This window comes from Mustelus asterias, chromosome 22 (genome assembly GCF_964213995.1).
Source record: "Mustelus asterias chromosome 22, sMusAst1.hap1.1, whole genome shotgun sequence".
Lineage (NCBI taxonomy): Eukaryota > Metazoa > Chordata > Chondrichthyes > Carcharhiniformes > Triakidae > Mustelus > Mustelus asterias.
In genome coordinates, this window is record NC_135822.1 from 26,745,200 (window position 1) to 26,768,745 (window position 23,546).

Here is a 23,546-nt window from a genome sequence, read left to right on the forward strand (position 1 = left end):
ATTGCAGAAACTGGTCCGCGTGAGGCTGTGGCATGTTGATGACGGGACTTGCAGTTAACGTCTGTGGAGACTGATAAACCCCCCACTCCCCCCCACAGGGTCTGCCTGTGTTGTATTTCACTGATGATCACCTCGAGATGACTTGCGTTCTGGTTCCAGAGACTGCTGCCCCGTTGTGTTCACACAACCGTCAGAGGCTGAAAACATGATGAAGAGCATCTTTGAGTATTGACTTCTTCAGAACGTGTGCAGGCTGCCAGTCCATTGGCGACCATGTGATCGCTAATACCACAGCCGGTGCTTGATCCCAACTGCGAATCTTACCCATAGAAAGATGTCAGCACACTGGGAGAGCCACTTCTTCTCCCCTTTCCATGAGGTGTAGAGAAGATCTCCCCTCCACCCACTGCTCTGGTGTTCCTGGGTCCAAGGTCTCTGCCGGCTTCCATCCCGAACTAGAGGTGGGAATTCTCTGCAGAGTGCAGTTAGTTTCAACCTTGTATCCCAATCAAAGGCTGTGGCATCCAGGGAATCGCTGAGCGTGCATCAATACTTTCCGGGTATCCAGAAAGTGTCAGGGACTGAAGGCAGCTCTTGGGAAGTTGGCAATAATGACCAGGGAACTAACTCCCCGTCACAAGTAACTACCCTCCCTCTGTCTGTTTAAATTCAATGCCCAAATCACTGACAATTGTTTAAAGCCCGTTACGCCATGGTGAAGGGAGAAATGGGAGATAGATTAAAGGCGGCTCTTTAATCACCAGGGTGTATTGATATCAGTGTGGCCCAGGAGGTGGGCATTTGGAGTATGAGCTCCCTGATTGAGGTAATGATTGCCTGCCCAATCAGGGAGCCTCACCAGTATATACATTGAGGCGTGTCAGGGCCAATGACACTCTGGATTCTGACTGTGTACCTGAATCATGCTTAGGAGTGGAATCAAGTTTGTAAATAAGGGGAATCTGGTGAAGGGACACCGGCCTCTGAGGGGTTATTTCACAGGGGATGTGGAGCTGGGGGTCAGGGCCCCAGCCTCCCTCCATCAGTCATCCCACCCGTACCTCCGCAGAGGACCCCGCCTTGCTGCATCAATAGAAAAGCGAGCTAGACTCTTCACTGCAGTACTGGTTGATTCTTGGCCATCAGTCAATCTTTTTTTAAACCAATCCTAATATTTCTATAATAGACAAAACTAAAGAAATGAAAAAAAGGGAAAACATCGCTCATGGTGAACTTGAGTATTGCTGGAAAAAAAAAGACATGCTGTCGAAGTTTTCTATCTGGCACTCATCAGGACAGATTCACAAGAATACCAAATCTCAAGAGCACCAAATACCAAAAACTCGGACGGCCCAAAAATCAGTTTTACGCAGAAGGAAATTTCCGTGGGATCTTCTGCTGGTTCCCAACATGGCAGATCAGGAAACCCGCTGGTGGCTGGTGTGAAACTGATTTGCATTCCGCTAATAGGCCTGATTCAACACGCCGGTCCAGAACACATCTGCAACAACATGGTGTGCAGAAGTCAGGACTTGCCTGAAGAATGCCAGGGGTGGCCTCCGGAGTTTGGGATGGAGGCCCCCAGAGACCCTGGAACCTGGAACACCAGAGCAGTGGGTGGAGGGGAGCATCTATCAGTTGGATCTCCCGGCTTCAGCGTCTTTGAGGAGGTCCATCTTCCTGCCTCGGTGTGTTCCCGGTGATCTATCTATTTCAGGAGGTCCATCTTCTCTCTTCAACAAAGGGTCAGTGATGTTGGGCGCCTTTTCAAGATGGCGCCCAGAGATGATGGATGACGTGTATAATCAATCCCTCCCCGCTGCGGATTATGGCGCTAACCCCAAGGGAGCATAATTAATGAGGTCGGGGCGGGAAGATATGGCATGGTTCCTGTCGGTCTCTACAGCAGGAAACACTCCAACCCCCAACCCCCCTCCCCCCCACCGCAGAACCTAGTCCGAGATGGGAGAATTCCACCTGATGTTTCTTCATTCATCAAAAGGAGGAAAAAAAAAAAAATTTTGGAAGGGGTTCTGATTTCTCTCTCTCTCCGTCAATCATTCCAGGGGCCGACAGTCTGGAGGATGGGTCATTCTGGAGAAGGGGTAGAATCCGAGAGGGTTCCTCCAACATTCGCCCCTCAGAATTCTCCTTTCCATATCTATCCCACATTCCTCAATAAACAATCAGGATTTAGCTTCCCATGGCAGCTGGGAATGTGGTCAAGCACCTTCGAAGTTGGCAATGATTGCTTCCCGCTGTAGCAATGCCCCCACTGCACGCCGCTCGCTCGGAGAATGTGCTTTGTAGTCGGTGTAAGTGGAGATGATCGGGAGGTGGGGGGGGGGGTCTGGGGGGCATTAAACAACACTGCTCATCTGGCTCCTGCATCCTGGCTTCTGTTTAGCGATCGCATGGTTAGAAAACCATTTTCGGATGTTAGTCCCAGACAGACAAGGCTTCCCCTGCTGCCTGTGTATGCTCACAAGACAAATGAAGCCTTTGGCAGACAGAAACATTAAGCCCGGCTTTGATCAGCACTTCACCAGGCCTCCGAGGGTGGAGAGAGCTGTTTTGTTCTCAGTTAAATACCAGCCTGAGCAGCAATCACTGGAATGCTTGAGGGATTACTGCAAAGAAGTGTACCGACAACTCAACAACGAGGAACACTACAGACAGTTACCTGCAGATCCGACCAAAGAACACACCCGTCAACTCAACACTCTGATCAAGACCTTTGATCCGGACCTTCAGAACACCCTCCGTGCTCTCATCCCACGTACTCCCCGCGTTGGAGATCTCTACTGCCTCCCGAAGATACACAAGGCAAACACACCCGGCCGTCCCATCGTATCGGGCAATGGGACCCTGTGCGAGAACCTCTCCGGCTATGTCGAGGGCATCCTGAAACCCATTGTACAAAGAACCCCCAGCTTTTGTCGCGACACGACGGACTTCCTACAGAAACTCGGCACACATGGAGCAGTTGAACCAGGAGCGCTCCTCGTCACAATGGATGTCTCAGCACTCTACACCAGCATCCCCCATGACGATGGCATTGCTGCAACGGCCTCAGTGCTCAGCGCCAACAACTGCCAGTTTCCAGATGCAATTTTACATCTCATCCGCTTCATCCTGGACCACAATATCTTCACCTTCAACAACCAGTTCTTCATCCAGACACACGGAACAGCCATGGGGACCAAATTTGCACCTCAATATGCCAACATCTTCATGCACAGGTTCGAACAAGACTTCTTCACCGCACGGGACCTTCAACCGGTGCTATACACTAGATACATCGATAACATTTTCTTCCTTTGGACTCATGGTGAACAATCACTGAAACAACTCTATGATGACATCAACAAGTTCCATCCCACCATCAGGCTCACCATAGACTACTCTCCGGAATCGGTTGCATTCTTGGACACGCGCATCTCCATTAAGGACGGTCACCTCAGCACCTCACTGTACCGCAAGCCCACGGATAACCTCACGATGCTCCACTTCTCCAGCTTCCACCCTAAACACGTTAAAGAAGCCATCCCCTACGGACAAGCCCTCCGTATACACAGGATCTGCTCGGATGAGGAGGATCGCAACAGACACCTCCAGACGCTGAAAGATGCCCTCATAAGAACAGGATATGGCGCTAGACTCATTGATCAACAGTTCCAATGCGCCACAGCGAAAAACCGCACCGACCTCCTCAGAAGACAAACACGGGACACAGTGGACAGAGTACCCTTCATTGTCCAGTACTTCCCCGGAGCGGAGAAGCTACGGCATCTCCTCCGGAGCCTTCAACATGTCATTGATGAAGACGAACATCTCGCCAAGGCCATCCCCACACCCCCACTTCTTGCCTTCAAACAACCGCACAACCTCAAACAGACCATTGTCCGCAGCAAACTACCCAGCCTTCAGGAGAACAGTGACCAAGACACCACACAACCCTGCCACAGCAACCTCTGCAAGACGTGCCGGATCATCGACACAGATGCCATCATCTCACGTGAGAACACCATCCACCAGGTACACGGTACATACTCTTGCAACTCGGCCAACGTTGTCTACCTGATACGCTGCAAGAAAGGATGTCCCGAGGCATGGTACATTGGGGAAACTATGCAGACGCTGCGACAACGGATGAATGAACACCGCTCGACAATCACCAGGCAAGACTGTTCTCTTCCTGTTGGGGAGCACTTCAGCGGTCACGGGCATTCGGCCTCTGATATTCGGGTAAGCGTTCTCCAAGGCGGCCTTCGCGACACACGACAGCGCAGAGTCGCGGAGCAGAAACTGATAGCCAGGTTCCGCACACACAAGGACGGCCTCAACCGGGATATTGGGTTTATGTCACACTATTTCACATAAATATTTCTGCTTTTTTCCTCCTGAGTCTTTATCATGCGATCCTAGAATCAGAATTTATGTCACACTATTTGTAACTCCCACAGTTGCGTGGACCTGCAGAGTTTCACTGGCTGTCTTGTCTGGAGACAATACACATCTTTTTAGCCTGTCTTGATGCTCTCTCCACTCCCATTGTTTTGTTTCTTAAAGACTGGATTAGTTGTAAGTATTCGCATTCCAACCATTATTCATGTAAATTGAGTCTGTGTCTTATAAGTTCTGTTTGTGAACAGAATTCCCACTCACCTGAAGAAGGGGCTCAGAGCCTCGAAAGCTTGTGTGGCTTTTGCTACCAAATAAACCTGTTGGACTTTAACCTGGTGTTGTTAAACTTCTTACTATGCTTGAGGGTGGCAGAGAATCTCGTGCTGGGGAAGGAAGTGCTGGCATCTAATAGCCGGACTATCTGTCCATCCGAGTGGCAGTGCAGACTGCCATCCCGCCTGGCTGCACTGGCTCGACCCTGTCTGAACTTCTGTTAAACAAAGGCTTTAACCTCACTGGGCCGGGCAAGGGGTTAGAGAGAGAGTGTGTGTGAGTGTGTGTGTGAGGGAGTGAGTGAGTATGTGTGTGAATATGTGTGTGAGGAGTGAGTGTGTGTGTATGTGCGTGTGTGTGTTTGTGTGTGTGTGAGTGAGTGCGCGTGTGTGTGTGTGTCTGTGTGTGTGTTTATCTGTGTGCATGTGTGTTTGTGTGTGAGTGCGTGTGTGTGTGTGTGTTTGCCTGTGTGTGTGTGTGTATATGTGTGTGGGTGTTTATCTGTGTGTGTATGTGTGTGGGTGTATGTGTGTGGCTGTGTGTGTGTGTGTGAGTGTGTGTGTATGTGTGTGGGTGTGTGTATGTGTGTGGGTGTATGTGTGTTTGTCTGTGTGGGTGTTTGTCTGTGTGGGTATGTTTGCCTATCTGTGTGTGTGTGTGTGAGTATGTGCATGTGTGTGGGTGTATGTGTGTGTGTGTGAGTGTATGTATGTGTGTGGGAGTATTTGTGTGGGTGTGTGTGTGTTTGCCTGTGTGTGGGTGTGTGTGTGTGTCTGTGTGTGTGTGTATGTGTGTGGGTGAGTGAGTGTGTGTATTTGCCTGTGTGTGTGTGTGTGTGTGTGTGTGTGTGTGTGTGTGTATGTGTGTGTTTGCCTGTGTGTGTGTGTGGGGGTCTTTGTCTGTGTGTGTGTGTTTGCCTGTGTGTGTGGGTGTGTGTGTGTGTGAGTGTGTGTATGTGTGTGGGTGTATGTGAGTGGGTGTGTGTGTGTGTGTGTGTGCGTGTGTCGGTTGGTGGGAATGCTCAGAATGTGGTGAAAAGGATTGATGACCTGTGGGTCCACGCTGCCACTTGGGATTGTGATACTGAGGCCACAATGGAGACCTGACCCAAACCCGGTCAGGAAGAGCAGCTTCATCTTGCTGGTTATTCAATGTAGTCAGGAAAGATTGGTCATTAGCCATGGTCCTCGAGGGACTGTGGATATCACTCTAATTGGCTACATAGCTCGAGGGACACCACTTCACATCAAGCACGGGACAGGAGCCAAGCCTACCTTCAATTCCCAGTCTGTTTGGAACCACAGTCTAGCCATCTTACCAACTGAGATAATTGGCCCCCTTCAGAAAAGATAGGGAATGACAAAAAGGAGGGAGCCAAGCAGTATCAATCCAAGAGACAGGTACAGCTCCGGAAAGGGATCATTTACTCGAGGGTTCAAAGACAAAGTTCTGTTATTCCAAAGAAGGAACCACAGAGCTGCTATTACACTCCTGGGTGTCCCAAATAATAGGGAGGAAATGGAGAAGTGAGTTTCAAAATGATGCAAGAGTTGTAGTGTCCTGATAACTGGAGACTTCAATTATCCTAATGTAAACTGGGAAAACAACAACATTCAGGACAAATAAAGGGAGCAATTCCTAAACTGTGGGCAAGAGATCTTTCCTAATCGGTGGCTTTCTAGCCCAATCACAAAGGAAGCAATGGTGGATCCTGCTCTGGGGAACCAAGCGGGGCAAGTGGAGCATGCTTCGATGGGGGAGCATTTGGTGAACAGCGATCACAATATCCATCAAGTTTACAGGGGCTACGGGAAAGAGAAGGGGACAGGCAAACATGGAAATACTCAACTGGGGGAGGGCTAATTTCAGTGAATTAAAAGGGAATCTGGCCGAGGTGAACTAGAATCAAAGACCGACAGGTGTAAACTATAAATGAACAATGTCAGTCTTCCAATGAGAGTGTTTTGAGTACAGATTAGACACGTTTCTGCAGGCGGGGGAGGGGGGGGGGAGCGGCGCAAGAAAGGGCATCCAAAGTCAGAGCTACCTGACTGACGTAAGACAACCATCAATATAAGATAGTAATCAAGGAACCAATTAGGGAGTTCAGAAGAAACCTTTTTACCCAGAGGGTGATAATAGTCTAAAACTCAATGCCACAGAGAGCAGAAAAGATAAATAGTAAATTTACATTTGAGGAAAAACTAAATAAGAATCCGAGGGAGAAAAACAGAGGGTTTTATTTTTAGTTAGAGGAGGAAGGCTGGGGGGAGGCCTGAGTGGAGCAGAAATGGAAGCAAGGGCTTATTCGGGCTGAGTGGCCTGATTTCCATTCTAAAATGAAGCAGAAAATGATGAATATTTTGGTCGGGTCATAGAACAATGATAGCACAGAAGGCAGCCATTCAGCCCATCCAGTCCATGCTAGCTCCCCTATACAGCAATCCAGTCAGTCCCATTCCCCCATTCTATCCCTGTAGCCTTGCAAGTTTATATCCTTCAATCATTGCCTCTGCTTCCACTGCCCTCATAGGCAGCAATCTCCAGGTCAATCCTTTCGCTGTGTGGACGAGGTCTTCATCTCATTTCCCCCTCTCCCCAACCCTGTCTGAACCAAAAAACCCAGGAGAATTGGAGAAGGAAAGGAGGGATGTGGAGAGTTTCGGAGAAATGGATTAGTGGCTAACATGAAAGAGAAGCAAATGCCTTTTAAAAACCTGTAAACAGTGAAAGCTCTCCGCTGGTTGGAAGAAGGCTGTGGTGGTTGGAGATCAATCATCTCAGCCCCAGGACATCACTGTAGGAGTTCCTCAGGGCTGTGTCCTAGGCCCAACCATCTTCAGCTACTACATCAATGACCCTCCTTCTGTAAGGTCACCTCCTGACTCCCCAAAGCCTGTCCACCATCTCCAAGGCACGAGTCAGGAGTGTGATGGAATACTCCCCACTTGCTGGGATGGGTGCAGCTCCAACACTCAAGAAACTCGACAGCGTCCATGACAAAGCTGCCCGCTTGATTGGCACCACATCCACAAACATTCAATCCCTCCACCACTGACGCTCAGTAGCAGCAGTGTGGACTATCTGCAAGATGCACTGCAGGAACTGACGAAGGTTCCTTAGACAGCACCTTCCAAACCCTGGCCACTTCCACCTAGAAGGACAAGGGCAGCAGATACATGGGAACACCGCCACCTGCAAGTTCCCCTCCAAGCCATTCATCATCCTGACTTGGAAATATATCGCCGTTCCTTCACTGTCATTGGGTCAAAGTAAGAAGTCTCACAACACCAGGTTAAAGTCCAACAGGTGTATTTGGTAGCATGAGCTTTCGCAGCACTGCTCCTTCCTCAGGTGAGTGGGTCAAAACCCTGTAACTCTTTCCCTAACTTCACTGTGGGCATACCAATACTGAAAAGCCTGGACAGAGTGAACTTGGGGTAGATGTTTCCATTCGTAGGAGAGACTAGGATCCGAGGGTACAGTCCCATGATAAAAGGACAACCCTTGAGAACCGAGATGAGGAGGAATTTCTTCAGCCAGAGGGTGGTGAATCTGTGGAATACATTGCGACAGAAGGCTGTGGAGGCCGGGTCACTGAGTATATTTAAGACAGATAGACAGGTTCTTGATTGGTAAGGGGATCAAAGGTTACGGGGAAAAGGTGGGAGAATAGGATTGAGAAACATATCAGCCATGATCGAATGGCGGAGCAGACTTGATGGGCCGAATGGCCTAATTCTGCTGCCATATCTTGCGGTCTTATGGTACCTACTCCACATGGACTACAGCAGCTCAAGAAGACAGCTCACCACCACCTTCTCAAGGGCAATTAGGAATGGGAAATAAATGTGGCGAGCAGTGTCCACATCCTGTGAAAGGGTAGAAAGATAGTTAAAGGACAGTGTGGCCGCATAGGGACCGGAAAGAAATCCATCTTGTGGATGCTGAGGTGATTTAAATGAACACTTTGCGTCTGTCTTCATTAGAAGGGGAAGCAGTCAATGTCACAAAGAACAAACAAAGAACAAAGAACAATACAGCACAGGAACAGGCCCTTCGGCCCTCCAAGCCCTCGCCGCTCCCTCGTCCAAACTAGACCATTCTAGTTCTAGACCACATCCACTGGGAAAGGTAGGAGAGAAATCGGACAGGGTAAAAACTGTGAAGTGAGTTAGCTGAAAGGATGAAAGTAGAAAAGTTACTTAGTCTGAATGGGGTGGATCCTCGGTTGCTGAGAGGGTTAGAATGGAGATATCAGCATCAACAATTTTACAATCTGCCTCAGATTAGGGAACAGTGGAGGATTGCAAATGTTATATCCTGAAAGAGAAACTTTGGCCAGGACACCAGAGACGGGATTTCCCAGTCACTCTCGTCCCAAAACCGGAAAATCCCACCCAAGGTCAACGGACCTTTGCATCGCCCGCCCCTCGCCCGCTACAATTCCCCTGGCAGGTGGGACAGGAAAATTCTGCCCCAAGTGTCCCTTTTAGTCCAGTGGGGACTTGTTGGCAATCTGTGAGACTTTGGTGGGTGTTACAGAGAAACCCGATTGTGATTTCACCGGGAGTCACACACAGCACAGGAGAGACGTCAGAAGCAGGGAACACTGGCTGATAATTTCACTCAAAGTCAACTGGAGGACTGACTGATGTCCAAGCTTACAGTCAGTTAGCTCGGCGATGAGCAGGGGGTGAACCTTCCAGCTTCCCATAACACACTGGGTGGTTTAGTCATCAACCAAACCATCCAGGAAACGATGACTTTGAAAGATGCGCAAACCAGATGGGCAAGAGGGCTTTGTCTTGGTATTGTAGTTTGAGAATTCGCGACTTCACACATCCGCAATCAAGGTTTCGAAACAGGTTGGGTGTCTGAGATTGAAGTGCGATGTTCTTGGTCTCAATTTCAACCTTGGCTCCATTTCTGATCTAGGCCTGAGGTCAAGTTAGCTGAGCCAGACTCAGGTTAAACAAAAACTAGCCAAACAACTCAGGAACTGGCACGGTAGCACAGTGGTTAGCACTGCTGCCGCACAGCGCCAGGGACCCAGGTTCAATCCTAGTCTTGGGTCACTCTCTGTGTGAAGTTTGCATATTCTCCCCGTGTCTGTGTGGTCTCCTCTGGGTGCTCCGGTTTCCTCCTACAGTCCAAAGATGTCCAGGTTAGGTGGATTGACCATGCTAAATTGCCCCTTAGTGTCCAAAGGTGTGTAGGTTAGGGGGATTAGCCATGATAAATAAGCAGGGTTATGGGGATAGGATGGGGGCTGGGTCTGTGTGAGATGCTTTTTTGGAGAGTCGGTGCAGATCCGATGGGCTGAATGGCCTCCTTCTGCACTGTAGGGATTCTATCAAGAGAGCAACTGTGACATTATTCAACATTGACCAGGAAGTTGTCCTGGTGTCCTGACTAATCTTCCTCCCTCAGCCAATATCACAGTTATAGAGTCATCGAGGTTTACAGCATGGAAACAGGCCCTTCGGCCCAACTTGTCCATGCTGCCCTTTTGCTTTTAAACCACTAAGCTAGTCCCAATTGCCCGTGTTTGGCCCATATCCCTCTATACCATCTTACCCATGTAACTGTCTAAACGCTTTTTAAAAGACAAAATTGTACCCGCCTCTACTACTACCTCTGGCAGCTCGTTCCAGACACTCAGTACCCTGTGTGTGAAAGAATTGCCCCTCTGGACCCTTTTGTATCTCTCCCCTCTCACTTTAAACCTATGCCCTCTAGTTTTAGACCCCCCTATCTTTGGGAAAAGATATTGATTATCTAGCTGAACTGTGCCCCTCATTATTTTATAGACCTCTATAAGATCATCCCCTCTGCCTCCTACACTCCAGAGAAAAAAAGTCCCGTCTATCCAGCTTCTCCTTATAACTCAAGCCATCAAGTCCCGGTAGCATCCTAGTAAATCTCTTCTGCACTCTTTCTAGTTTAATAACATCCTTTCTATAATAGGGTGACCAGAATTGCACACAGTATTCCAAGTGTGGCCTTACCAATGTCTTGTACAACTTCAACAAAATGTCCCAACTCCTGTATTCAGTGTTCTGACCAATGAAACCAAGCATGCCGAATGCCTTCTTCACCACTCCGTCCACTTGTGACTCCACTTTCAAGGAGCTATGAACATGTACCCCTAGATCTCTTTGTTCTATAATTCTCCCCAGCGCCCTACCATTAACTGAGTAAGTCCTGCCCTGGTTCAATCCACCAAAATACATCACCTCGCAATTATCTAAATTAAACTCCATCTGCCATTTGTCAGCCCACTGGCCAATTGATCAAGATCCCGTTGCAATCCGAGATAACCTTCTTCACTGTCCACTCAGCCACCAATCTTGGTGTCATCTGCAAATTTACTAACCATGCCTCCTATATTCTCATCAAATCATTAATATAAATGACAAATAAGTTCTTTCATCTCATTAATTATTTGTGGGACTGTGGCATGTACAAGGTAGTTATAATGTTTTTCCACACAACAGGTCAAAGCAATTTTTTTTCATTCAATCGTGGGACATGGGCATCGCTGGCTGGCCAGCATTTATTGCCCATCCCTAGTTGAGAGTCAACCACATTGCTGTGGCTCTGGAGTCACATGTAGGCCAGACTGGGAAAGAACAGCAGATTTCCTTCCCTAAAGGACATTAGTGAACCAGATGGGTTTTTCCGACGATCGATAATGGTTTCATGGTCATCAGTAGATTCCAGAGATTTTTAAAATTGAATTCAAATTCCACCATCTGCAGGATTCGAACCCGGGTCCCCAAAACATTAGCTGTGTTTCCTGGATCAATAGTCTAGCGATAATGCCACTAGGCCATTGCCTCCCCGTACAATTCCGTGTGTGTGATTCATTCTGGGATTTCCCAGCCTGGGATACCAGTCACTATCATCATAAATTCTTCTGAACCTTGATGCAGGTTGTTATATACCTACAAAGATAAACGGGTTAATTATACGGGCTCCTTCATCACAACAGCCCTTCCATGTTAATTCTGGGAAACGGTTGGTACATGCACCATGACCTTTTAGGGTGAAATATCTTGCATTTGTAAACTTCACATCATTACCATATCCAAAAGTGATTCAATGAATTATTTTCAAATCGAGCAGCTATTGGTTTGTTGAAGACGAAATCCGATTCCTATCCCAATGAGATGAACAACCAGATAATCTACATTTAAGGGTGTTAGTTGAGGCTTAAATGTTGCCCAGAACATATGAGGAGAGCTCCCCATCTCTTTTTGGGCAGCACGGTGGCACAGTGGGTTAGCACTGCTGTCTCACAGCGTCAGGGACCCGAGTTTGATTCCCGGCTTGGGTCACTGTATGTGTGGAGTCTGCACGTTCTCCCCGTGTCTGCGTGGGTTTCCTCCGGGTGCCCACAGACTGAAAGACGTGCTGGTTAGGTGCATTGGCCGTGCTAAGTTCTCCCTCAGTGTACCCGAACAGGCGCCGGAGTGTGGCGACTAGGGGATTTTCACAGTAACTGCATCGCAGTGTTAATGTCAGCCTACTTGTGACACTGATAAACTTTTCTTCGAATCTTTGAATACCCTCTGTTACAATCTTCTTTTTTTCCATGTAACCCTATTAATCACACACATTTATTTGAACACAGGACTATCGACAGATAAAGTTCACTGGGAGACTAAGTATGGTACAGCTTGATCCCTAGGCTGCTGTTTGCTGTGTGATGTTCTGTTATGCAAGGGATGGAGGGCTATGGACCGAGGGTAGGCAGAAGGGATTAGTTTAATTTGGTGTTATGTTCGGCACAATATTGTGGGCCGAAGGGCCTGTTCCTGTGCTGTACTGTTCTACATTCTCTGACTCCAGGTCATGGAGCCAATACATCACATCCTGTCAATAATTGACAGTGGTTTGTTTAAGATACGCCCCCTTAAAGATACATTTCATCCTATCACAACCTCCGCCTGACAGTTCAATGCCTAATTTGAAAGAACCTTTTGGCTAAGATCAAGTGTAGTATGGATTGGATGCTGCACTTGTTTGAGGTCATTGGGTTACATTGAAGCTTCATATGTTTCATATGAAGCAATTTTTAAAAGCGGCATCCCGGCCTTTTGGCTAAGATGCAAATGAGCTCAAGTCTTGGAGGAGGTGTTGCTTTGCTCCTCCAATCAACTTGGCTCATGTAGATCAGGCCCAGGACAGGGTGATTTGGTCGCTCGCCCTGTCTTGTCAGCCTGGATCGGAAATGTCTCAACTTGTTGAGACTCTGAATTGGATTTGATTTGATTGAATTGGAAAAGTATAAAAAAAAAAGAAGGTACCCAGGACAATGGAGTAGGTCCTCAGCACCGCACTGGAGCATTTGCCTCGGTGACACGCTCGAGAAGCTATGGTCAGGAGTGTGGCCATTAAGCTGACTTTGTACTCTCTCTCAACCTGCTAAGACCGATAAAGAGGGTTCCTCTACCCCATCCCAGCATCTAACGTGAAACAAACTAAGCTGATGGATGAAGTTTCACGGTTGTATTTGGGGGTATAAATCTCGATCTGCACATTTGCCATCTGTAGGTTGCTGGCGAAAGAAAAATGAAGTTTTTCTTTCAAATTCTCCTCCTGCATTGATTAAATATATTCTCCAAAGTGTTCGCCATGAAGGTCAAGTTAAGAAAAAATGAATTGAAGCAATGTTTCTGGCCTGCCCTGGCCAGCTAAATGATTCATATCGCTGGCTGATGCAATTCAGCCTTTTGTTTTATTGATGCGGAAGCATTTTTCTCTGCTTTCGATCTGTTCTGAACTTCTTACACACTCTCAAATATCGGGTAATGACACACACAATGTGGCCAACTGTGCCCTGCTGTAGAAGAAACCCAATCAGCTTCAGAACCTCACGTCAATGGGCATTAAGAGCAGTGCTGGCTGCTCTATGAAGACAGAAATTGCATTTGTCCTCAAGGTTAGGCAACATAGGATGCGTTTGATGACATTTCGATGCCTTCCTTAGGGCACGGATGGCAGGGAGTGGCATAGCTTGCCAACGGGGATATACACTGTCAACATCCTTGGGGGTACCATTGAACAGAAACTCACGCCACAGGGGTCACCTTCGGTGATGCCCAAATGAAAGGCTTGACGTATGAGGAGCGTTTGAGGACTCTGGGTCTGTACCCAATGGAGTTCAGAAGGATGAGGGGGGATCTCATTGAAACTTACAGAATACTGAAAGGCCTGGATAGAGTGGACGTGGGGAAGATGTTCCCACTAGTAGGAGAGACTAGGACCCGAGGGCACAGCCTCAGATCCTTTAGGACCGAGATGAGATGTAATTTATTCAGCTGGAGGGTGGTGAATCTGTGGAACTCATTGCCACAGAAGGCTGTGGAGGCCAGGTCACTGCGTGTATTTAAGACAGAGATAGATAGGGTCTTGAGGGGATCAAAGATTATGGGGTAAAGGCGGGAGAATGGGGATGAAAAACTTATCAGCCATGATCGAATGGTGGAGCAGACTTGATGGGCCGAATGGCCTAATTCTGCTCCTATACTTTATGGTCTTATGGCCACATAAACACAGCGGCTACAAGAGTAGGTCAAGGCTAGGAATACTGCGGCGAGTAACTCACCTCCTGATTCCCTAAAGCCTGTCCACCATCTGCAAGGCACAAGTCAGGAGTGTGATGGAATATCCACTTGCCTGGATGGGTGCAGCTCCCAACACTCAAGAAACTCAACACCATCCAGGACAAGGCAGCCCACTTCCCCTTCCACAAACATCCACTCCCTCCACCACCGACGCTCAGTATCGGCAGTGTGGACTATCTACAAGATGCACTGCAGCAATTCACCAAAGATCCTTAGACAGCACCTTCCAAACCCACGACCACTTCCATCTAGAAGGACTAGAGCTGCAAATACATGGGAACACCACCACCTGCAAGTTCCCCTCCAAGCCACTCACATCCTGATTTGTAAATATATCGCCGTTCCTTCGCAGTCGCTGGGTCAAAATCCTGGAATTCCCTCCCTAACGGCATTGTGGGTCAACCCACAGCACGTGGACTATAACGATTCAAGAAGGCAGCTCACCACCACCTTCTCAAGGGCAACTAGGGATGGGCAATAAATGCTGGCCTAGCCAGCAATGCCCATGTCCCACGAATGAAGGAAAAAGCACCAGCTGGATTTTACCCGCACTCTGGAACAGGCAGGGAGGTGTAGGAGTCTGTAAAATGGTAAAGTGGGGTTGTCTTCCCACCACCATGCCATCTTCCCAGCCCCGGAGGAGATGGCAAATAGCGGCCAATTGGACCGCTGAAGTGTCCAATTAAGGACAACTTCCTGTTGGCACTGACATTTTAGCAGCGGCAGCTAACTCTCCACTGCGTGAGAAAACCGCTACATTAATCTTGCCGCCTTTCAGACAGCTCACGGGAGGGGGACTTCCACTTGGGCACTCCGGACCATGCCCACAGTGGCACTGGTGCCTCATGCCCTCATCAACCCACCTTGACAGGGCCCTGTCTGACTCGCTGTGCACCCTCAGACACCACTCACCTGGTTGTGAGGGGGCCTTCCATCCATGGCGTTCTCTTCTTTGAGGCGCAGTCCCTGTCCTGACCAACACTCCCAGTGGCGCTGTTGGGTCTGCTGAGCTACTGGCCCTCTGATTGGCCAGCAGCTCCTAGCTGGGGATTTGACATCTGCCCCGTGGCAGCCAATTAATGCAACCCTGGGTCCCAGGAGACGCCAAAGTGAAGTTCCAGGCCAGTCTGAGGCCCTGAAAACAAAATTCAGCCCCAAATTCTACCTCACGGTACTTAGGCACACTCGTACATGTTGGACATTGCCTCAGGTCATAGCATCCAGATCCTTCCAAAAACAAATTTATAATTTTCACATCGACCATCCCACCCAGAAGTCCATCCCATAAGCCAATTATTATTTCCAAGAAGAGCTGAATATGTTAATTTGAATCGATATTCTTCTTGATTTATCTCCATGGGCCACCTTGAAACAGTCTCCCAGATTTGCTGATCCTACAGTCTTTACTTTCTTGAGCACCGCCCCGCCCCCTCGCCTGCCCCCCCTCTCCCCCCCCCCCCCCCCCCCCCCCGCCTTTGTCCAGAGTTTCCTCATTACTTGGTCCCTCCAACATTGAGGGATTGGTATTGTGACTCTGAGGGCACAAATTTCCCAACCGCCCACTACGGGAATTGTAGAACCATAAAACCATAGAAACTAGAAGCAGGAGAAGGCCATTCGGCCCTTCGAGCCTGCTCCACCATTCATTTCGATCATAGCCGATCATCGAATTCAATATCCTGATTCCCCCCTTCCCTTCGTATCCCTTGATCCCTTTAGCCCCAAGAGCTATATCTAATTTCTTCTTGAAATCAGACAACGTTTTGGCCTCAACTGCATTCTGTGGTAGTGAATTCCACACATTCACCACCCTCTGGGTGAAGAAATTTCTCCGCACCTCAGTTCTCATCTATTCTTTCACTATTCTCTGAAGGAAGTTTTTTGAAACATTTTTTGCTGGATCAAGCCATAATCCTGTACTGATCAATACATTTATAAGTTTCTCAAAGTACTAATTCAGATTCTTCAGCCATTTGAGGCGGCCGAGACACGGATCATGCAAAGGTTCATTGACCTCGGGCAAGATTTTCCAGTCTTGGGGTGAGCGCAGCTGGAAAATCCCACCCACAATGTCTACCTCTGATCAGGACTGAAAGTGATACTGGAGGTCCATCTGGCCAGAGAAGTGTAGAATCTCAGCAGAAGATGGTACAGGTAATAATCTACCAGCAATGACTTCATCACTTCATTATTCTATCTGCTTTGCTATGAGCTACACTGCAGTGATTGGACCTGTTTCTATTACCCTCGTTGTTCCTTAACATCTCCCTCAGATTTTTTGTCTCAATTGCAAGCAGCCAGGGGATAAAGGGCAATAAAAAAATAATTGTTCCATACCTGTACATCCAAGAGCAAGTGTCTCATTAAGTTTAATGATTTCTTCAGTGTGTCCTGCTCCTCAGGCAGTGAGTCATCGCTTGGTCTGTCTGCCATCACTGGCTTGTTGGTGATGAAATATGTGATCTGGTCATTTAAGGTATCCAGAGACTGTACAGCTGGGGAAAGAAAGCAAACATTGGTCACTAATAACGCCATTAAACCCCTCACTCATAACACTTTATGTAAACACGTCAGTAAAACAAAGGAGCTTGTCATTGACTTCAGTAAGCATAGTGTAGAACATGCCCCTGTCTACATCAACGGGGACGAAGTGGAAATGGTCGAGAGCTTCACGTTTTTTAGGTGTCCAGATCGCCAACAATCTGTCCTGGTCCCTCCGTGCTGCCGCTATAGTTAAGAAAGCCCACCAATGCCTCTGCTTTCTCAGGAGGCTAAGGAAATTCGGCATGTCCGCTATGACTCTCACCAATATCTAAGGATCCACCGTAGAAAGTATCCTTTCCAGGTGTATCACAGCTTGGTATGGCTCCTGCTCTGTCCAAGGACGCAAGAAACTACAAAGGGTTGTAAACGAAGCCCAGTCCATCACGCAGACCAGCCTCCCATCCATTGACTCTGTCTACACTTCCCACTGCCTCGGAAAAGCAGCCAGCATAGTCAAGAACCTCATGCACCCCGGACATTTTCTCTTCCACCTTCTTCCATCGGGAAAAAGATAGAAAAGTCTGAGGTCACGTACCAACCGACTCAAGAACAGCTTCTTCTCTGTAGCCTTTTGAATGGACCTACCTTATATTAAGTTGATCTTTCTCTACACCCTAGCTATGACTGTGACACCACGTTCTGCACTCTCTCCTTTCCTTCTCCCCTATGTGCTCTATGAACAGTATGTTTTGTCCATATAGAAACAATACTTTTCACTGCATCCCAAATACATGTGATGAAAATAAATCAAATCAAAAGTGATTGAAATGTGGGCCTTGTTGCAATGAGGAAAACACAGCAGACAGCACAGTCGCACAACTGGAAATGAGATAAATGACCAGGCATTGATTTATTTGAGTGATGTTAATTGAGGGACATCAACTGGAGAACTGCCCGCCTCCTCTTCAAAGTCCCTGGGGGCCTTTTTGGCATCCTCCAAAGGGGGTAGAGATGACTTCAATGTAACATTCAATGTAACAGGGGCAGCACGGTGGCACAGTGGTTAGCACTGCTGCCTCGCAGCGCCAGGGACCCGGGTTCAATTCCCGGCCTCGGGTCACAATCTGTGTGGAGTTTGCACATTCTCCCCGTGTCTGCATGGGTTTCCTCCGGGTGCTCCGGTTTCCTCCCGCTGTCCAGAAAATGTGTGAGTTAGGTGGATTGGCGATACTAAATTGACTCTAGTGTCAGGGGATTAGCAGGGTAAATATGTGGGGTTATGAAAATAAGGCCTGGGTGGGATTGTGGTCGGTGTAGACTCAATGGACCGAATGGCCTCCTCCTGCACTGAAGGGATTCTATAACATCTCATCACAGTGTGATAGCCTCGAGTCTGAATTTCTGGGCTGCATCTCAAAACCGCAACCTTAGGCCTGAGACAAGAATTCAATTGCTCGGTTAAGAGCAAAACACCTTTAAGTGGTCCCATTCTTCTCCAAATGTGCATCATTTAATTTTATCTGATGGATAAAAAGGAGAGAGTGGAACTGCCCAAAGCTTCAGGTTGGCAGGTTCTCAGACAAGGCCTGAGGGCCCACACGTGCTTGGATGTGAAGGTCCTCGCCTCCACCTTGGTGGTCAAATCCAATTCTCTTCCCGCACCTAGGCAGACTTTTGGTTGTTTCCTTGGTTGGGTATTCCTAGAACAGGTCACTAGTCTTCATCAGAGGCTTTATAGCTTGAGAGGGGCCACTCCGCATCAAACATAGCTGACCAGGAGTCTCTCCCTCTCTTACCGCCAGCCATTGGTATGTTTAAAGGGTTTTGCGGGTTGACACTCAACCTGTTTGATCGTACTATCAACGCATAAAATAAAGTAAAGTTTATTTATTAGTGTCCTGAGTAGGCTTACATTAACACTGCAATGAAGTTACAGGAGAGCCAAGTCCAGCTGAATGTGGGGCAGCTCTGACTATCCGGCGGAACTACAATCACCAGCTGAAATATAACCTGAAGTTTAGCACGTTGAGTAGAGGCGTTTGTGGGTCTGGATCATATGAAAACTCCAGGCACTTAGAACATGTCAAAGACACAGTAGGTGGAAAGCTGCTGCAAAAACTCAAATTAATAGATATTTTCTTTCATGCCTTGGGGCTGAAGGAGCAGTACTTATAAATCTGACATCAAAACAAAGCAACCCAACCAATAATTCATTCCATGAATTAATTACTTTCTAATGTTGGGTTGCAATTTTCTATTCGCAAGTTACTTTGCCCCTCTTGCCAGCCCAAAAACACTATTGCTTACGTCCTAACTCGCATCAGGAGGTGTTTAACCAGTACCTGCATTTGGCTGAGTGAGGGATCCTGTGTCTGCTTCGCCCTGTTTGCTTCAGTCTAGATGTGGAGATGCCGGCGTTGGACTGGGGTAAGCACAGTAAGAAGTCTCACAACACCAGGTTAAAGTCCATCAGGTTTATTTGGTAGCAAATACCATAAGCTTTCGGAGCACTGCCCCTTCGTCAGATGGAGTGAAAATCTGTTCTCCAACAGTGCACAGAGATACAGAAATCAAGTTACAGAATACTAATTAGAATATGCTCAATTTAGAATGCAAATTCTGTAACTTGATTTCTGTGTCTCTGTGCACTGTTGGAGAACAGATTTTCACTCCATCTGACGAAGGGACAGCGCTCCGAAAGCTTATGGTATTTGCTACCAAATAAACCTGTTGGACTTTAACCTGGTGTTGTGAGACTTCTTACTGTGCTTCAGTCTATGCAAAGACTTCATTTTAAGATATTTCTGTCCATCCACAATTACATTTAAATGGTAGACTGTCGGGGTTAAGCTGCTGAGCTGAACAGTTGTAGCTAGCTTGACTACGTGTAGAATCAGAAGGCATGATGGGTTAGCTAAAAATTGACTGCATTCCTGAAGGGTACACAATGCAGGCAAACAACATTTTCCCGTAACAGCAGCTGCAAGGATTGTTTTTTTTCAGATGGAGACAGCATGCGAAAAACACTTCCAATAACGAGATAAGGGTTGAAATATATTTTGATTTTATAGTAAGTTCAGTTCAGTTCTTAAATTCCACTCATTTCAGTACATGTGTTTTTTTGTAGAGGGCCTGGGGCCTGGCCGAGAAGTAAGTCTTCAAGTTCGCTTTTTGGATTCTGTCATGTTAATTCTTTGATTTCTTTTCAATAAAAGAAAACCATTTTAAAACTCGTGTCAGCGCCGTCCCCTCATCTCTTCAAACAGACGAATGGACACAGCACTGAGCTACATTAGCTCCTGATCAGGCAACACTTCAAGATTAAATTTTTCATCACTCGAATCTCTCCATGTCCTTGTTCCTCTCTGTCGCTGTAACCTCCCCCTCACCCTACAATCCTCCGAGATCTCAGGGCTCCTCCAGTTCTGGCCTTTTGCGCACCTCCCCCTCCCCCCTCCTCCCCCCACCCCCTACCCAATTTTCATCACTCTGCCATTGGCAGTCAAACATCCAGCTGCCAGAGACCCTAAACTCAGGAACTCCCTCTGCCAAAGTCTCTGGGGATGGGCAATAAATGCTAGCCAGCTGACGACGCCCATGTCCCACAAATGAATTTTTAAAAAGTCTCCGTCTTTCTACCTGACTCTCCTCTTCAAGATGCTCCTTAAAACCTCGCACTTTGGCCGTGCTTTTTGGCCACTTGTTCTAATATCTTCCTGTAAGGCTTGTGTCAAATTTTGTTTCATAATGTTCCTGTGAGGCATCTTGGGATGGTTCGCTGTTAAAGATGCTATATAAATGCAAGTTGTTTTTGGTGTTGAAAGTGCATCAGTGGAAACTGTTTCACATGCAAAAATGGCCTGTTTTTAATCAATATTATCAAAATACTTCCCTAAATTTCTTCCAACTTGCCAAGAACACCAAATTGAAGGATCCTCAGCTCAATCCTGACTTTGTACTGGCCCAGCTGATCCAAACCTTGACTATGGTTTCGATACAACTGCTTCTGCGTCTCTGTGTCTGAGGGATATTCAGCTAGGGCGGGTCTCACTCCTACTCGACTCCTGCTGGTGTTTGTATCTTTGCGTCCACTGACCAGTGGACATCGGGTAGACACAGGGTGAGGCTCAGCTATGGAAACATCCTCTGACATTCACTTTCACAATACACAGATGGAGAATGGTTGACCTACAGGAATGTAATGAAGGGTGGCGCGGTGGCACAGTGGTTGGCACTGCTACCTCACACCGCCAGGGACCCGGGTTCAATTCCAGCCTCCAGTGACCTGTGTGGAGTTTGCACGTTTTCCCTGTGTCTGCGTGGGTTTCCTCCGGGTGCTCCGGTTTCCTCCCACAGTCCAAAGATGTGCGGGTTAAGTTGATTGGCCATGCTAAATTGCCCCTTAGTGTCAGGGGATTAGCAGGATAAATATGTGGCATTACGGGAATAGGGCCTGGGTGGAATTGTGTTTGGTGCAGACTCGATGGGCCAAATGGCCTCCTTCTGTACTGTAGGGATTTTATAGATAATGGCCTACAGTCTGAGATTAGAATCATGGAATCCCTACTCTGCAGAAGGAGGCCAGTCGACCCATTGAGTCTGCACCGACTCTTTCTGGCAGAGTATCTTACCCAGGCCCTTTCTCCCACCCTATCCTCATAACCCTATACATTCACCATGGCTAATCCATCTAACCTACACATCTTGGGACACTAAGGGACAACTTAGCACAGCCAATCCATCTAACCCGAGAGACTGACAGTTCAAATCACACCATGGTAACATAAGGGAAGTTACTTCAATAAAGTCTGGTCACTTGCAGGTCAGTGCTGTGTACAGTGCAAGGTGCCACATTACAAAAAGGATATGAAGGCACTGGAGAGGGTGCAGTGAAGATTTACGAGGATGATACCAGAAATGTTTGCGTATCCAGATCAGAAACGGATTGAGGGGCTGAGGGCTCTTTTCTCTTGAGAGAAGAAGGCGGAGTGGTGACCTTATAAAGGTCTTTAAAATTCTGAAAGGTTTTGGTGGAATGGATAGAGAGAGGATGTTCCTCTCATGGGAAAGAGCAGAACGAGAGACCGTCACTAAACGATAGTCACCAAGAAATCCAGTCAGGAATTCAGAAGAAACGCCTTTTACCCAGAGAGTAAAGAGAATGTGGGGTTTATTACAACAGGGAATGGTTGAAGTGAATCACACAAATTAAGGGGCAGCTAGCCAATTGGATAAGGCAGAGGGAAGGATGGGTTACGGTGATCGATTTAGATGAAGACAGATGGGAGGAGACTTGAGTGGAAAATAAATGCCCGCATTGACTGGTTGGGCTGAATGGCCTGTTCCTGTGCCCTATGTCCGAGGTAATCCTTTGTGGTGAAAGTCATGGGTTATCAAGCCTCTGTGCGATTCTGCGCAGTCGGTGGTTGATGGTACGGCACAGTGGCATGGTGGCACAGTGGTTAGCACTTCTGCCTCTAGAGCGCCAGGGACCTGGGTTCGATTCCGGCCTCGGATCACTGTCTGTGTGGAGTTTGCACATTCTCCCCGTGTCTGCGTGGGTTTCCTCCGGGTGCTCCGGTTTCCTCCCACAGTCCAAAGATGTGCGGGTTAGGTGGATTGACCATGCTAAATTGACTCTAGTGTCCCAAGATGTGTAGGTTAGATAGATTAGCCATGGTAAATGTGTGGGGTTATGCGGATAGGGCAGCAAAGAGGGCCTGGGTAATATACTCTGGTGCAGACTCGATGGGCCAATGACCCCTTCTTGCACTGTTGGGATTCTATGATTCCACAGGTGGAATTTTCGGCGGCGCTCGCCCCAAAACCGGAAATTCCCACCTGAGGTCGACGGACTTTCCATGGTCCAGGCCCCTGCCCACTACAATTCCCGTGGTGAGCGGGACAGGAAAATTCCCCTCCATGACTCTTAACATCTTCCCAGATGGCCTTGCAAACCATTCAAAACAACATTCCCGAAGGGACGGACAGATCGGAATGAGCGACCGAACATCGAGGCCAGGGTGTGAGCAGTGCTGATGAAACCGCACCCCAGTCACAGGAGAAAAACACATTTAATGAGTAGATAAACACTTCCTCGTAGCATTCATGTCAAGAGGGCTAGAATACAAGAGCAGGGATGTACTGCTGAGGCTGTATAAGGTTCTGGTCAGGCCCCCTTTGGAATATTGTGAGCAGTTTTGGGCCCCATATCTAAGGAAGGATGTGGTGGCCTTGGAGGGGGTCCAGAGGAGGCTCACAAGAATGATGCCAGGAATTAAGGGTTTGTCATATGAGGAGCGGTTGAGGACTCTGGGTCTGTACTCGATGGGAGTTTAGAAGGATGAGGGAGGATCTAATTGAAACTTAGAGAGTACTGAGAGGCCTGGATAGACTGGACATGGAGAGGATGTTTCCACTAGTGGGAGAGACTAGACCTCGAGTGCACAACCTCAGAGTGGAGGGACGCTCCTTTAAAATTGAGATGAGGAGGAATTTCTTCAGCCAGAGGATGGTAAATCTGTGGAACTCATTGCCATGGAAGGCTGTGGAGGCCAGGTCATTGAATGTCTTTAAGACAGAGATCGATAGGTTCTTGATTAATAAGGGGATCAAGGGTTATGGGGAGAAGGTAGGAGAATGGGGATGAGAATCATATCAGCCATGACTGAATGGTGAAGCAGAATCGATGGGCCGAGTGGCCTAATTCTGCTCCTATATCTTATGAGAACTGAATGAATTTGCGGA

General features: G+C 47.8%; 1 protein-coding gene across 1 annotated transcript in view; it reads right to left on the minus strand.

Moving 5' to 3' along the window:
- Positions 1-23,546, minus strand: part of LOC144509969 (uncharacterized) — a 322,555-nt gene that overhangs the window by 128,216 nt on the left and 170,793 nt on the right. Inside the window, exon 2 of the mRNA XM_078239033.1 lies at positions 16,653-16,810. Coding sequence (XP_078095159.1) covers positions 16,653-16,810 — 158 coding nt within the window. The remainder of the gene's footprint in view (positions 1-16,652; positions 16,811-23,546) is intronic.